Genomic DNA, 15528 nt, shown 5'->3' with positions numbered 1-15528 from the left:
CTAACTGGATAATGCGACCCAGGCTGGTGCAGGTTCTCTACAAGTACCAGAGTCCAATTCAGGCTACACACGGTTTCAATAAAGAAGTAAAGTCTGACAGGGTAAGAGACAAATAGTTAGACATTATTAACAGGTTTTGCACAAACCAGGAGGGTAAAATTAAAAGTGAGCACAGCTACAATGTTGGTAATAATCCCTCATTACACAGGAACCTCACCTTTGTTTCTCTTGTATGTAAGATAAAACAGAGTTTGTTTAAAGCCCATATCTGACTACTCATGATTGTTGCTTAAAGTGATTTTTACTTAGATCACAGCAGTTAACTAGGTAGTACATTATTATTATATTCAAAGAATTTTTAAATAAACAAGAGTTTTTCTTTAAGCTGTGAAGCTTGTGGTTTGGTGAAAAGAAGCCGTTCCATGTGAACTGCCACCAACAGTGGGACTTAATGGGACGTAGATAGTAACAAGGGCAGCAGGGCGACGACAGGTCACAACACTCCTCTTTGAGAAAGTTCCACATTGTGAGAAATGTCAAAAAAGAGGGACGTTAATAGTAAAGAAAATGGCAAAAGTGTAAAAAAAAAAAGGTACATTGCAAGGTTTCAAAAATACGTTCATTATCATATGTGTGTAATATTGCTTACAATTCAGAAAACTCAGGCTGTCAAATTTAGAACGTTTTACCTGAGATAATACTGATCTTCTTTGTTACTTGAGTAAAAGTTTACATGCCATTATTCCTGCCATATTGAAAAGGGATAAAGTGCTTTAAGTCTAATTGTGGTGTCACGATACATACATCTCGTATAGGTGAAAAGCCATTGAAAAGCAGCATCAGTGAAAACGGTAAAGCCTGCACACTGACTCCAAACCACAAATTATTAATTATATCCCAGTTGGATCTTTGTCAGGTCAAACATTTTGACCTGGTAGTTAAAATCAAATCAAAAATCTGGACCTGAGTGGGACTGAATACATTTTATGGCTTGGACTAGGCGTGTTAATTTGTTTATTTGCATTTTGAGAAGTAAACTGGTTAGAACAAGAAATTTTAGATTAGCATAGTCAACCACAGACACAAGTGTAACACACTTAATACATCACTGTCATCATTTCTTGCATTTCTCATGATAATTCAACAATGCCTTATAAAATTATAAATAGTATGTTATTACTGTAATTACTGTACTTTGTACACCAGAAATATGACATCTCTGATAAAGATGAATGTTTCATTTTATTAGTAGATGTTATTCTGAATAATAATTAACCATCTAATCCCTGCAGAGAATGTTTCATCATATCATTTCCCATTTATCTACATGGAGGTCAGAGGTCAGGGCAAACTGTAGCACCCCTGGAAGATGATGGGTATTCTTGTGTAATACTGCAACCTGAAGCGGGCCACTCTAGAGAGCAAAATAATAATAAAAAAGCATCCAGACATTATAGATGTAGGTTTTTAAGGCAGCACTTGGAGCAGCAGAGCGTACTCTGACTGCAAAATGAAGCATTTGTAAATTTAGAGCACTGCCAGAATTCCTCTGCCTAAATTCAGAGCATCAGACACACTGTTAACAGACAATGTGGAGCAGACGCCCCGAATGTACAACTATGCTGCAACTGTGCCAAATGGCATCATGTTAAAAGGCTTGAACAGTATAAAAATACAAGTCTTTAGACCATAACTTGCTATGGCCTTTTAAGTCACTACTACGGGGTTTCCTCATCATGGAGAGACTGTCCAAAAATGTGCCAGTTTTTCCTCTTTCCTTTCTCTAATTACAGTTGAGACTTTTGAATATGGTTTTAGTTGGATTACATGCTTGTAATAATTATTATTTTGTTTATTATTTCATTTTTCAACGGAAAATCTGTAAATCAGATATATTTAACCAATAGACATACATTGAATTTATTTTTTCTGGCCAAATGTGAAAAGGCAAAGGTCCTCTGCAGTTGTCTTAGACACTTAACAATCTCGCTCCCATTTGCAGACTGCTATGGAGCAGGCCTCTGCACATCCAGCATCTACAGTGTGATGAGCTTCGTGCTAAGAGCCGTGTAGCTCTAACAGCACAGAATGCATGGCGGTATGAAAAGTGTCTGTCAGGGTCTTCAATATGGCAGAGCTGGATACCCTCCATCTCTACCCTCCATCTGTCAGTGGTGCATTAAAGACAGGGGTGGATTAAATTTCATGACTGGTCAGTGGGCAACATGTCAGCTGACTAGTCGGACTAACTGGATAATGCGACCCAGGCTGGTGCAGGTTCTCTACAAGTACCAGAGTCCAATTCAGGCTACACACGGTTTCAATAAAGAAGTAAAGTCTGACAGGGTAAGAGACAAATAGTTAGACATTATTAACAGGTTTTGCACAAACCAGGAGGGTAAAATTAAAAGTGAGCACAGCTACAATGTTGGTAATAATCCCTCATTACACAGGAACCTCACCTTTGTTTCTCTTGTATATAAGATAAAACAGAGTTTGTTTAAAGCCCATATCTGACTACTCATGATTGTTGCTTAAAGTGATTTTTACTTAGATCACAGCAGTTAACTAGGTAGTACATTATTATTATATTCAAAGAATTTTTAAATAAACAAGAGTTTTTCTTTAAGCTGTGAAGCTTGTGGTTTGGTGAAAAGAAGCCGTTCCATGTGAACTGCCACCAACAGTGGGACTTAATGGGACGTAGATAGTAACAAGGGCAGCAGGGCGACGACAGGTCACAACACTCCTCTTTGAGAAAGTTCCACATTGTGAGAAATGTCAAAAAAGAGGGACGTTAATAGTAAAGAAAATGGCAAAAGTGTAAAAAAAAAAAGGTACATTGCAAGGTTTCAAAAATACGTTCATTATCATATGTGTGTAATATTGCTTACAATTCAGAAAACTCAGGCTGTCAAATTTAGAACGTTTTACCTGAGATAATACTGATCTTCTTTGTTACTTGAGTAAAAGTTTACATGCCATTATCCCTGCCATATTGAAAAGGGATAAAGTGCTTTAAGTCTAATTGTGGTGTCACGATACATACATCTCGTATAGGTGAAAAGCCATTGAAAAGCAGCATCAGTGAAAACGGTAAAGCCTGCACACTGACTCCAAACCACAAATTATTAATTATATCCCAGTTGGATCTTTGTCAGGTCAAACATTTTGACCTGGTAGTTAAAATCAAATCAAAAATCTGGACCTGAGTGGGACTGAATACATTTTATGGCTTGGACTAGGCGTGTTAATTTGTTTATTTGCATTTTGAGAAGTAAACTGGTTAGAACAAGAAATTTTAGATTAGCATAGTCAACCACAGACACAAGTGTAACACACTTAATACATCACTGTCATCATTTCTTGCATTTCTCATGATAATTCAACAATGCCTTATAAAATTATAAATAGTATGTTATTACTGTAATTACTGTACTTTGTACACCAGAAATATGACATCTCTGATAAAGATGAATGTTTCATTTTATTAGTAGATGTTATTCTGAATAATAATTAACCATCTAATCCCTGCAGAGAATGTTTCATCATATCATTTCCCATTTATCTACATGGAGGTCAGAGGTCAGGGCAAACTGTAGCACCCCTGGAAGATGATGGGTATTCTTGTGTAATACTGCAACCTGAAGCGGGCCACTCTAGAGAGCAAAATAATAATAAAAAAGCATCCAGACATTATAGATGTAGGTTTTTAAGGCAGCACTTGGAGCAGCAGAGCGTACTCTGACTGCAAAATGAAGCATTTGTAAATTTAGAGCACTGCCAGAATTCCTCTGCCTAAATTCAGAGCATCAGACACACTGTTAACAGACAATGTGGAGCAGACGCCCCGAATGTACAACTATGCTGCAACTGTGCCAAATGGCATCATGTTAAAAGGCTTGAACAGTATAAAAATACAAGTCTTTAGACCATAACTTGCTATGGCCTTTTAAGTCACTACTACGGGGTTTCCTCATCATGGAGAGACTGTCCAAAAATGTGCCAGTTTTTCCTCTTTCCTTTCTCTAATTACAGTTGAGACTTTTGAATATGGTTTTAGTTGGATTACATGCTTGTAATAATTATTATTTTGTTTATTATTTCATTTTTCAACGGAAAATCTGTAAATCAGATATATTTAACCAATAGACATACATTGAATTTATTTTTTCTGGCCAAATGTGAAAAGGCAAAGGTCAAAAAAGCTCTTACATTAACACAGTTCCCACAAAAAATACATGATCTCTCTCCAATAGTTTGTTTATTTAAAGTGTTTCCACGACATGATTGTGCTTAGCAAAACTGCACAGCGCAGTTGGTGGAGAAACTGTGATGACATGATCCCTGATGAACATATTTGATTGTACATTTCAACAGCTGTACTGCAGCGGTTGACTGAAACAGTGGAAGCCGTCCTCTGCTTGTCAGCCACATGCTGACAAATTTAATGTGGCCGAATAACACCTCTAATGCTCTCAGTGGCTCACTGTGATTCAGACCTCGAACTGCACAATTAAATTCAAAAGGAAAGAGGATTTACATGGATAATATGGCGAGAAATAAATGAAGGATAAGGTTGATAGGGTTCCTATCAGTGCACAAGAGACAGAACAGAGAGGGACAGGTGGTGCAGATATGTGATGTGTAGCTGTGTGTGGAGCGCTGCAGTGGAGGGAACTGCAGAAGGCACATGAATCAAAAAAACAAAACAAAAAAAAAACCAACACAAAAAAAAACAACAACATTTAAATAGGTGAAAAAAAATGTGATGAAAGAAGTGTGCAGGGGTAGGGAGGGGGGTGGTGGGTGTATCTGCGTCAGAACTGGAGCCAATGAAGTCAGAGATGGGGCAGGCTCGAGCAGGAGATGCTGTTACTGCCACTCACAGCACCCGCCTGAGCCTCATGTCCTCTACGTCATAGAGCTGGCACAAATTATGCCTGCCTGAACGTTTGTCACACACATGCACACACACGCACGCACACACGCGGTAAAATGTAATTTATGTGCATTACACACACATACTGCAGCATTCAGTGACTTTTAAATTAGCTCACCAGCAGACCTGTATTTTATTCCCTTCAAAGTAAAACCAGTCGATTTTAACTCTGAATTCACATTTCTAAAAAATAAATAAATACAGTCCTGAAAATGAAAAAAGACTTGTACATTTTCTCATAAAGAAACAGTTGCACACCTTACGCAACATCAAGCTAATGGTTATGTATTTAAGTAATTGCAGCATATATTCTGATGGCCAAATGTCTTTCTTCTGTCATTATCAAAGGATGTATTACTAATAAAGCAGCAGGTCCACAATTATATTTTTTTATATTCTATATTATTACAGCATTAGATATTATAGGATTGGCTCTGACGTTTACTTAAACATAACTGATTCATTGGGGATTTTCTCCCAAAAAATGCAGATTTATTTTAGTGTTTGGTCATAAAAAAAAAAGCACTGATCACATAAACAGCCTCATTTCTGTCATAAATGCAGAAACTAATTCACAAAAACATATATTTTTTATTTTCTCCTCCCTGACACACACAGTCCATTGTTTACACACACACACACACAGACACACACACACACACATGCATCTCTCACACATGCAAATCCTGGCTATTTAGATTAGCGGGCAGTGTTTCCGTTGGCACCACTTCTGACCTAGATTATCACATCCGTTATTCTAGAGGATGATTATGATGATGAGCATGTGGTCAGAGGTCTGTTGAGTGGGGGGGTGGAGGGGGGGAAACAAAACAAACAGTGCTCATTGGCTTTGCTGACGTCACTTAACCATGTAAAATGCTTCACTGTGCAATCTCGTAAAAACTGCAGGCAAAACAGGAGGTTAACCGTGTGTCTTCAGAGGTGCTAATGAATACATCATGTTGAGCACACACATTTATAAAAAACAAACAAACACAAACACAGCTGCAAATATCATATATATATATAAAAATATGAGTTGTATTTTTTCAGTTGTGATCCTTTTTTTTTTCATCAGGGAAATTTTGCTTTGCACCTCAGGTCCGCCACAGTGAAGACTTTTCTCTTGATTCATATCGTGTGGTTTTTACGGCTCTGACACTGTTTCACAAACGAGAGCAGTAAGTGCAGCTCTGCTGGCAAGGGTCACATCCTAAAGGTGATGACGCAAGCAGGAGACATGAGCCATGACCTCATCAGCTCCCCATCAAACCATCACTCTGCTCTCTACCTCACACACACACACACACACACACACACACACACACACACACCTACACACACAAAGATGAGCTACTACGGGCTTTACAAAAGGCAAACACTCTCCCTCAGTGCTCCACACTTTGCTTGTTAAACACACGTGTGCTGGTCATGCTAACACAGCCCTGGTCAAACGGCTCTTTTAACCGCCAAACACTCGTCAGTATTTACAGCCGAGTGATGTCACACAGCCTGTCAGAGTGTATTTCTGGTGACGGTGTACAGTGTGTATACAGTGAGGCGCTCCCGGCCGACCGTTTGACTCTGCTCCTTGTGCAAGCATTACATGTGGACACACCAACAGGAAATTATCTTCAACACAAGAACACTGTTTATTTTTACTTTCTTTTTGTTTTCACCATGTTGGATTTTTTCACGTTATTTCAACAATATGAGTAAAACAGAGTGCGATTAAAATCTTTAACAAATATCTAACTGGCACAACTGAGCTGCACTGTTATCCAAAATGTACAGACACTGTGTTTCTACACAAAAATACTTAAATAGTATTTTTTTTGTGCAGCTCCATTCAGAGTTAGCAGAAGCTACATGGGAAAAAACACGTTGGCTTTTGTGAGAATGAAACACATTCATTGTAAATGATTTTACGGTTCATTTCTATGAGTTGGTTTTGCGCCTCATTAAAGGAATGCTTTTACATCTGTTTTAGACAGTGAAAGTCAAACAATTTGGGGAGTGGTGGGGAGAAGGGCGTTGGGGGGGAGGGGTAGCTGGCAGCCTGAAGCCCTCATCAGAAGCCAAACAAATTCAGTATGAATCATAGGTGAGAAATATGGGTGCTGACGTACAGGCCTGTCAATCTCTCTGCACAGCAGACATCAGAGCAGGCCAAGACGGCCAAGCAAGATGTCAGGTCTGCCTGTTTACTGATAATACATGGACGCAATCCATTCATGAACTGAACACACACACACACACACACACCAGACACAGTCTAACCTCGTCCCTTACTCACACTCACAAACTGTAACACAATATTCATGCCTGATAATTCAGCAGCTGTAAATTTTTTTTTTCTGGTTTATGGTATTGTATAATCTAATTGTACTATTCACAATTGTACAGTTAAGACTGAACCTTGTTCAGCACTGCAGTCAAACTGAAATTGAAAATCAATGACCTCTGTGTAATGTAACAACAACGATTTCACTTAAACAAAGAAATTGAATTATTTTTCTTTTTTTCTGCCTTCTGTTAATTGACAGAAAAAAACTGATGATGAAATCTCTATTGACATTAAAGGATTATATAAATCTATAATTTTGTGGAACTTTTCAGCAGGTATCACCAAATCTACAAATAATAAAGTGATTAAAAAAAAGAAAAGAAAGAAATATGGTCATTCAGAGTCACTGGTTGTCTGCACTATGGTAAATTTCCCTGATGCCGCCCCCTGCATTTCATCTTTATACTTTAGCCCCACCTAGTGTCTGTGTGTCTGTCTCTGTCTGTCTCTGTCTGTCTGTCTGAAGACACTGGTGGAAGATCTGACTACTGCTGTCAAATTAAATAGAGGGCAAAGGTCAACAGTTGGTAAAACTGTAAAAATGTGGCAAATTTGACAACAGGACGACATTTTGGATTTTTATTATCTTACACAAATCTTTGTGTGCACTATTGTGACCTGCAATACACAGGAAGACCACTAAGTGGTATTCTTGTACAAGTCCAGCTTGTTCCAAAGAGTCTGCAGCTCAGGCCTCAAAGACTGAAGCTGTGAGCTGCTCTGCAACATTGTCTGCGAGCGGGACGTGGATGAGAGCATGTGTGAGGATGATGTGAGTGTTTGAATGTGTGTGAGGTTGCATGCGGTTTACACACCAAGGGCTCTGTGGCGTCATGAGAATGGCATATGGCCCTGCGAGCCTCAGTGTTTCAGCATCGTGGGCACAAAGCCAAGCTAAAGAGACACACATGGTGCACCGCTGGAAAGCCATGCCAGTGTATGACGCTGAGCTGCTCCTCGGTTTAATCCATGAGGACAAACCCGTCCACAAGATGTGGAACTATGCTCTCAGCGGTCTGAACTCACTATGAACGAGAAACTCTAACTGGCCTTGGCTGCACTGATCTCCTGTCTCACAGGAACAGGGCCTTTTTGTTCCTGTGAGTGGAGGCCATTTTGTAATGTTCTTCTTGACGTATTGTTAATGAGGTGGGAGCTCCGTCATTGTTATAGCAGAGGGGATATATGGCAACCATTAGCTCTAAAGGCCCTGATGCTGGAAAACCAAGTTCACACAGTCAAACTGCCTCCACCATATGAACTTAATTTAAAAAGAGGAATGGACTCCACTTTTTGTCTGTTTTTAGTGAAAGCTATATAAACCTATTATGTTCTCTGTTGAACTATTCTATAGTATAGATAATATGCATAAAAAAAACTTTGAAGCTGAACTAATCTATATGTTTATATTAACAATGGTTCAAATTACTTACTTGTTGTTTTATCTGCAGCAGACAAAAACAAAAAACAAAAAAACAACAGGCAGGCACACTTAGAGACTAGCTGTTGAACACTGTGGAGCATTTAGAAGCTCAAGAGACAGACAGATATTTCCCTCAGGGGATGGTGGAGACCAAAATGGAGCAAAAAAGGAGAGGGAATACAGGTCTGCCAGTGACATGAGTCCAGATGAACACTAAAGTTGCTTGGAATGTCAAAGGTCAGTGCTGGTTGTGCCACCAACCACTTATACTGCATTAAATTAGCCAGGCAGTTCAGTTAAGAATAAATATATAAGTTACCTAATACATCTTTTGATTCTTACTTATAGGGTGGTTTTATTTTAGAATAACTACTACTGGAAATCTCCTTATCTCTTCATATTTGCAGTATATTAGTCTCTTAATGGTTGTTACAGCTCCCTTTTCTCACATTGCTAGGACAGGTAGCCTTATAGTTGGGTGCATACCACTGAACTGCAAACCCCTGATTGGTGGACCGTTGTGACATCAAACCCTTTCCCTCCCTGTGTTTCTTGTCTCTCTGCACTGACTGTTAAGCACAGACAAACAGTCAAAAAGGTGAAGCTTAAAAAAACAGCCACTTCACCAGGAACAATGGGAAGAAAAATGCTCCAGATTAGCAGCACGTCCGGACGTCAAGCTTCACGGATACCTTTCCACTGGTATCTAGAGCTGGTCATTTACACAGCTGAAGGCTGTTGACCAGCTGCAGTGGTGGTTGGTGGGTGGCTGGGCGGATGGGGGCCCCAGGAGTGGCACTGTAATCGACAGGTTCAGGCTGCACACCAAGAGGCAAGACAAAAACCGCTTTGTGGTCCTGATATGAATCTCAATGCCCCTGTTTCTACACCTCCTCTCCTGGCCTCACCGTGGATATCTGAGCGAACAAAAACGATCTCCATGAGAAAATACGAGCTTGAACAATCAGAGGTGACAGTGAATGGAGCGGCGACAACGGCAGCACCATAGAGACTGGTGCTAATTTTCAGATTCTGTTCATAACACACAAATGCATCATGATTTTATTGTATTTGTCTGTTTTTTTTTTTTAACCACAGCCACTTAGTTTAGACAAATGATTGTACAACAAAACTGTTTAACTTCATTTTAAATGTTTAGTTCAGTTTAAACTAATTAGCTGACTGAATGCAGCTGAGAGCCAGAACTACCAGATGGGTAGGTTGGGGTACTTTAACATAGATAAGATTTGAACAGTACTGCCCAATTTTTACAAAAAGAGGATTTTGTAAGAAGTTAAAATATAGTGATTTGTGTGGTTCCTTCACAAATTTGGTTAATAATAAATTTGGTTTAAAATCTGCTTTTGCGTCAACAGCATACCTGTATTTGTGTACTAGAGTGTACCGAGCCTGCACCAAAGTGCGCAGGATGGCAAAGTCTTGAGTGGGAGGCGTTCAGTGGGTGTGTACCCCCTAAGTAGACACAGATGCCAGGCACAGCCGGAGAAGGAAGCGCCCGGCTCTCCTTCCGTGTTAGCCAAGGGAAACTCTCATTTGGGCGTGGGCCCAAAAAGACTTGGAGCCAAAGACTGTGATGCAAACAGGTCACATTTTCAGTGCAAACAAACAAGTCTGCAGGCCTGAGGAAGCCATAATGTTTACTGTAAGTCCTGCACTGCAGCTACAAGTTTATATTGAGGTCTTCAAAGATCAGTTCACCCCAGTCACAAAAAACTTGTAACCGGTGGTAACCATACAGATTGATGCGATTTTATTTGTTCAGCTTATGACATGTCTGTTTGTGAGATTTCTGCCTCCACCCTAATACAATGTGGGAAGATGAAATTTTGTTTGTGGTGCTCACAGTGTACAATATAATATAAATATCTCCTTCTAGGTTAAATGTTTTCAGGATAATCACAGCTAAACTAGAGAGGGCTGTAGTTTGGTAGGAACTACTTTTACAACAGAAATAGCCCTAATGAAAACTGTTACTGACATGTTACTGATAAAATGTAAACATCAAATAAAAATAAAAGAAGCATAAATGTCTCTCTCTCTCTCTCTATATATATATATATATATATAACTAGTGGTAAGTGAGAAGATACATTTGGGTGAACTGATAAAAAGTAATAGACGAACAGAGATGAAGGGATGTGTTGTATAGTTTAATTCTGAATGAGTTTTTCCAAATCTAAACATGACTGATGCAGCCTAATGCTCATATGTGATGCTGAATTTTAAACTTGAATAATGTGATGCAAAGGAAACACCACACATGTCCAGTCCTTCACTTGAGCTGTTTCCATTGCTGCAGCACCATTCATGCAAGCAGGCACGACTCTCTGCTTGAAGGTGATGTTGTTCTTGGCCTTGAACTTACAACTGCTGTCATGTGTTTGCCAGCTTAATAGCAGCAGCACTGCTGATCGAGGTATTTCAAAAGCTGCCTCTTGAAAAGGAGGAATGCTTGAATTTCAAACGAAAGGATGAGCTGAACCAGTGTTTTCAACTACGACATCTAACAAGCAGGGACGCAGCAGAAACCGAACCCAGCTGTGGTCAGTTTGGCCACGTAAATCATCAATATGCAAAGTCAGGGTAGCCTATGCATCAGAGTGAGTGGTGTCCGGCTGATGTGAGTCACATGAGATCACAGGCACTTTGAGGAAAGTAAAGTGCAACATTCCTAAGAGCAGGACTAATTTTTGTGGCCGTTGTTTACCATCTAATGATCATGCAACACATTTATATTTTATACTAAGTCACTGTGAACATCCGATTAATGATTCCACATGCCTCAGGGTGTTCAGTGTCAAAGGGTTATGACCTGTAACAACACAGTTTGTTACAGTTAGTGTGTATAGTGGTCTCGTTTTGTGTCTGATGCAGAGAGCTGTAAGTAAGTAAGTAAGCAGCAGTATAACATAAACCTCTTCTAATCAATCACTAAGACCCAAACAGGCGCGGGGCCAGAGGGGAGGCCAGAGGTGTATCAGATCATGGACGGATTACTGAGCAGGCCCACGCAGTACAGGCCCACGTACACTGGACTGAACGTCTCTGTGAAGTGACTGTTAACAGTTGGAAAGTCAATCAAGCGACCACAAAGAGACGCAGAACACAAAACAGTTCTGTGTCTCTTTCAGTGGGTGGGAGACCTTTTAAATGTCTGTATCCATTGTCTCACAATCTTTCCATGACTGTAGGCTATTTGGAGTTGCAAATAGTAGATATTTACTAATGTAGTTTCATATCAGAATATTCAAATTTGTTCTTCAATTGTTTATTACAATTGTGCCCCCCCAAAAGTCTGTCCCGGGAGCCAATCATGGCTCGTCTTTTAGTTCAAGAAATTATGCTTTTTTAAATTTTGTTGAATTTACCTAAGGGAATGTATATGGAGTGGTTGCTCTGTGCTGCTGGGTTGCCATTTGTACCCACAGCATTTCATAACAGTTTACTTTTATTTTCTCTATGCACACGAACTGGCCTCTTAGTATGCTGGGCCCCTGGGTTCACGCCAAGAACACCCTTATGGTGGATCTGGCCGTGACTGTTCCTCTGAACTCACACAGTGCAACAACAAATTGACCACACAGTGACAACTAAGCTCAAACTTACGCAGTATATGTAGGCTACATTACAGTTACATAACGACAGATCTACTATCAACAAAGCTGAGTTCACCCAGATTATTTTACTGGTGCCACACTTTGCATTGAACTACACAACACTTCCTCCTGTGGCTGAAAATGAAAGTCTGCTCTGCAGTGGAGTCACACAAATGTGACTCCACTGAGGACTGATGAGAGATTATAAAAAGTAATCCGCAGCAGCACACAAGATCGGTTTCTAGGGATAAAATACTTATTTTAAAGAAGAGTTCATTGCATGGCAACATAGTCTTGTCCCTGAACAGATTTAATACTGTATGGATTCAAAGAGTTAATACAGCAGCTGTAGTGGCTGTGCATCCCGAGACTATGGCAAAGTCTTGGTGCCTCTGACTTTGCAACAAAACTGTGGTTCCTACTCAGAAAAGCTCTGTAGAAATATCAGAAGATGAAGCACTTCCTCAAACAGTACATGAGGATGTTACACACCTGCACTCAACTTTCAGACTGTCTTCTCTGACCATGAGTCCTACCTTGGTCGCTGCATCCTGCAGGCGGAGATTCCTCAAAGCCCTGGTCGTCAGGACTTTTGCGTTTCTTCGACATTTGCTGCTCCCTATTCGAGTGATGGATCTACCCACCGCTGAATCGATATCTGCTGATAACGTGAGACACCTTCAACCAGCAGGATATACAACACATACAACAGTCTGGGGGAGGCGAGAAGAGAAATGCGAATAAATCTCAGTCCCATTCATTCAGATCCTTTCTCTATATGTCATCTTTCCAGCGTGCTGTGTGCGCAAAGTTACCATGTGGTGGCCAGCAGAGCATCTGGAGACGCAGCGAGGCATGGAGCTGGAGCCGGGCAGCTCCTGATTCCCGCCGTAATCGCACAAGATGTGTCTCCGCGGACAGTCCGGGGCTTATTTCCTTTGACAAATGAGAAAATATTTCCAGCTAAAGTGATTTGTCGATCACGTGTGTCGCGGATTATGCTTGAACCCCGCTCAGATGGAAATTACGCACTGGTCTGGAGGCAACTTGTTGATCCACGTCTTTATGAAAACTGTGGTCTTCGTCACTCCGGATGGTTTTTTGAAGAAAAGACATTCAATTTAGATTTTCAACGCTGTGCGAGGTGTTTTGCTTGAATGGCGCTCGGCGACGTCAGACTACAAGTCTAATCAGGCATGGATGACGCACAGTCGACACAACGGGAACTCTTGGGTATCTTGAAGAGTATAGGCCAGTGTAAATGGAGATTATCTGGACGTGCTGTTGGTAAGCCAAAGCATGTGTGGCAACATTTGAGCTGCACACTAAGTTGCGGGTAGAAAATGCTCTCCGGCAACATCTGTGAAGGAAGAGAGGATTTCTCCCCAGCTCGAAACTGGAGACAGTATACTACAGATGTGATGTAAGGGGAGTGCGCGGCACAATACCTTCTCTTTTACAACACCATCAGTCCAGCGACGAGTAGAAAAAACTCTGTTTGTCTGTGACACTTCTTGCGCAAAACCTCCAGATCCAAGTGCCAGGGTGACATAAATCGAACAAACGCGCATTGTGTTATGAGGACCAGTCTTGGACGGACAGGTTTGCTTTCACTCCAGTGTGCGGGGGCCACAGAGCAATTTGAGAATAAGCTGTGAATAAATGCAGCGGGAGAGTCGTGCTGTTGCGCGTACTATAGAGTAGGCAATGACGCCACCGGTCTGGCTTTTACAAATTGCTTGATGGTAGTTTTCCCCTCCGGACGACTCAGCTCTGAATGCAAGAGGGGAAAAAAAAATCAGCACTCCTCTTTCACTCCAGCAACAAAAGGGCTGCGTGTGCTCGGGGAGTTTTAAGAGATATCCGGCTGAATAAAAGTGCACAGACCTTCCTCAGATTGTGAGTGACTTCTACTTTCACACGTTCATTTTCCTTTCAAGAGAGTCACAGATGGGTGCCTGACACCAGTTGAGCAAAGGCTCCCCCCAACCGACCACCCATCTACCCCCCCCCCCCCCCCCCCCCCCCTTCTCCTCCTCCTCCTCCTCCTCTCTTCATTCTCTCATATGCTGATTTATTTATGAACTCTCCCGGGTCAGGGGATCATATTCCATTTACTACATCTGGATTAGATTTCCAATGTAGCACCTATACGGTTTCTTCAAAACGTGTCACTTGGATGTCGGGGCGAATAGTTATGAAATTTTTTTTTTTTTTTTGTGCACCCATGCGCACATCCGCGGCGGCTTTCTTTGCAAAGAGCTACAGTTGCATTCAAGCCAGTGACGCTGGTATTTCGTGGTATTTTCTGAAGGCAAACACGTCTCTCTCTCTCTCTCTCTCTCTCTCTCTCTCTCTCTCTCTCTCTCTCCCCTCCTTCCCCTCCCATCCCTCATTCACTGCAGCTACTGACGTCAAGACTTGCTTGCGTCAATGCTCCCTGCTTTGACAGAGCGTTTTTTTTTTTTTATTGGGATCATAATGGGATTATTAGGCTTAGAGAAATACCCTGCCTTCATGGTTTTTTAGATTTTTTTTTTTTTTGATAGATGCCCCATCCTCTTTTCTTGCTTTAAATATTATTTCTTATAAGAATAAAAGGACATGAGGCATATAATTGGCTCTTAGTGCATAACAAGTACTGAATGACTGTATATCATTCCACATTATGATGATGCCTTTTCCTTAAATTTTTTTAAATAAATTATAAAGCAATTGACATAAACCTATAAAGAACCTATATCCTATATCCTAAATCCTGTTTACTCATTAAAACACGAATACAAGTGTTTATGGACATAAATCTGCACAAAAATAAAGAAAGTTGTCCTTTTTGTGTTGACTTATTTGAAACGGATGCATTTTATCACTCACTTTTAATATCTCTGCACACAGACGAACAGCTATTTGACACACACACACACACACACACACAGTAATACTCAAATGAACTGTACAGACAGAGACCTTTTCATCCACTGGGTTGGGTTGACAGTGAGATGCTCAGAAACATGAGTGAATCAGTCAGTTGTGTATTTGATTTAGTGGATTAGATATGTGTGGTTGCTGGTTGTATAAGGGGGAGGGTGTCATGATGTCCTTATACACTGACCTTGATCTTCTGGGCTGAATGGGCTCTTGTGCTGTTGACCAACCCCGCGTCACTTCAGCCATAATGTCTTTCTTTACACTTTCTCAG

General features: G+C 40.7%; 1 protein-coding gene across 2 annotated transcripts in view; it reads right to left on the bottom strand.

Annotated features, from left to right (window-relative positions):
- The window catches only part of pde10a (phosphodiesterase 10A), a 61399-nt gene extending 47269 nt beyond the window's left edge, over positions 1 to 14130 (bottom strand). The window contains exons 1-2 of one of the 2 annotated variants that reach the window (XM_071480987.1): positions 13145 to 14130; positions 12866 to 13042 (exon numbers count right to left, since the gene is read on the bottom strand). In XM_071480987.1, the coding sequence (XP_071337088.1) occupies positions 12866 to 12938 (73 nt within the window). In that variant the 5' untranslated portion in view covers positions 12939 to 13042; positions 13145 to 14130. Of the gene's footprint in view, positions 1 to 12865 lie in introns of both variants that reach the window. The other variant, XM_071480986.1, reaches the window with a different exon arrangement.
- Positions 14131 to 15528: the final 1398 nt, after the last annotated feature.

This window comes from Trachinotus anak, unplaced genomic scaffold (assembly GCF_046630095.1).
Source record: "Trachinotus anak isolate AG129_WGS33_773 ecotype Australia unplaced genomic scaffold, CSIRO_AGI_Tana_v1 ptg000007l, whole genome shotgun sequence".
In the NCBI taxonomy this organism is placed as follows: Eukaryota; Metazoa; Chordata; class Actinopteri; order Carangiformes; family Carangidae; genus Trachinotus; species Trachinotus anak.
This window is presented reverse-complemented; position numbering and strand designations above follow the sequence as displayed.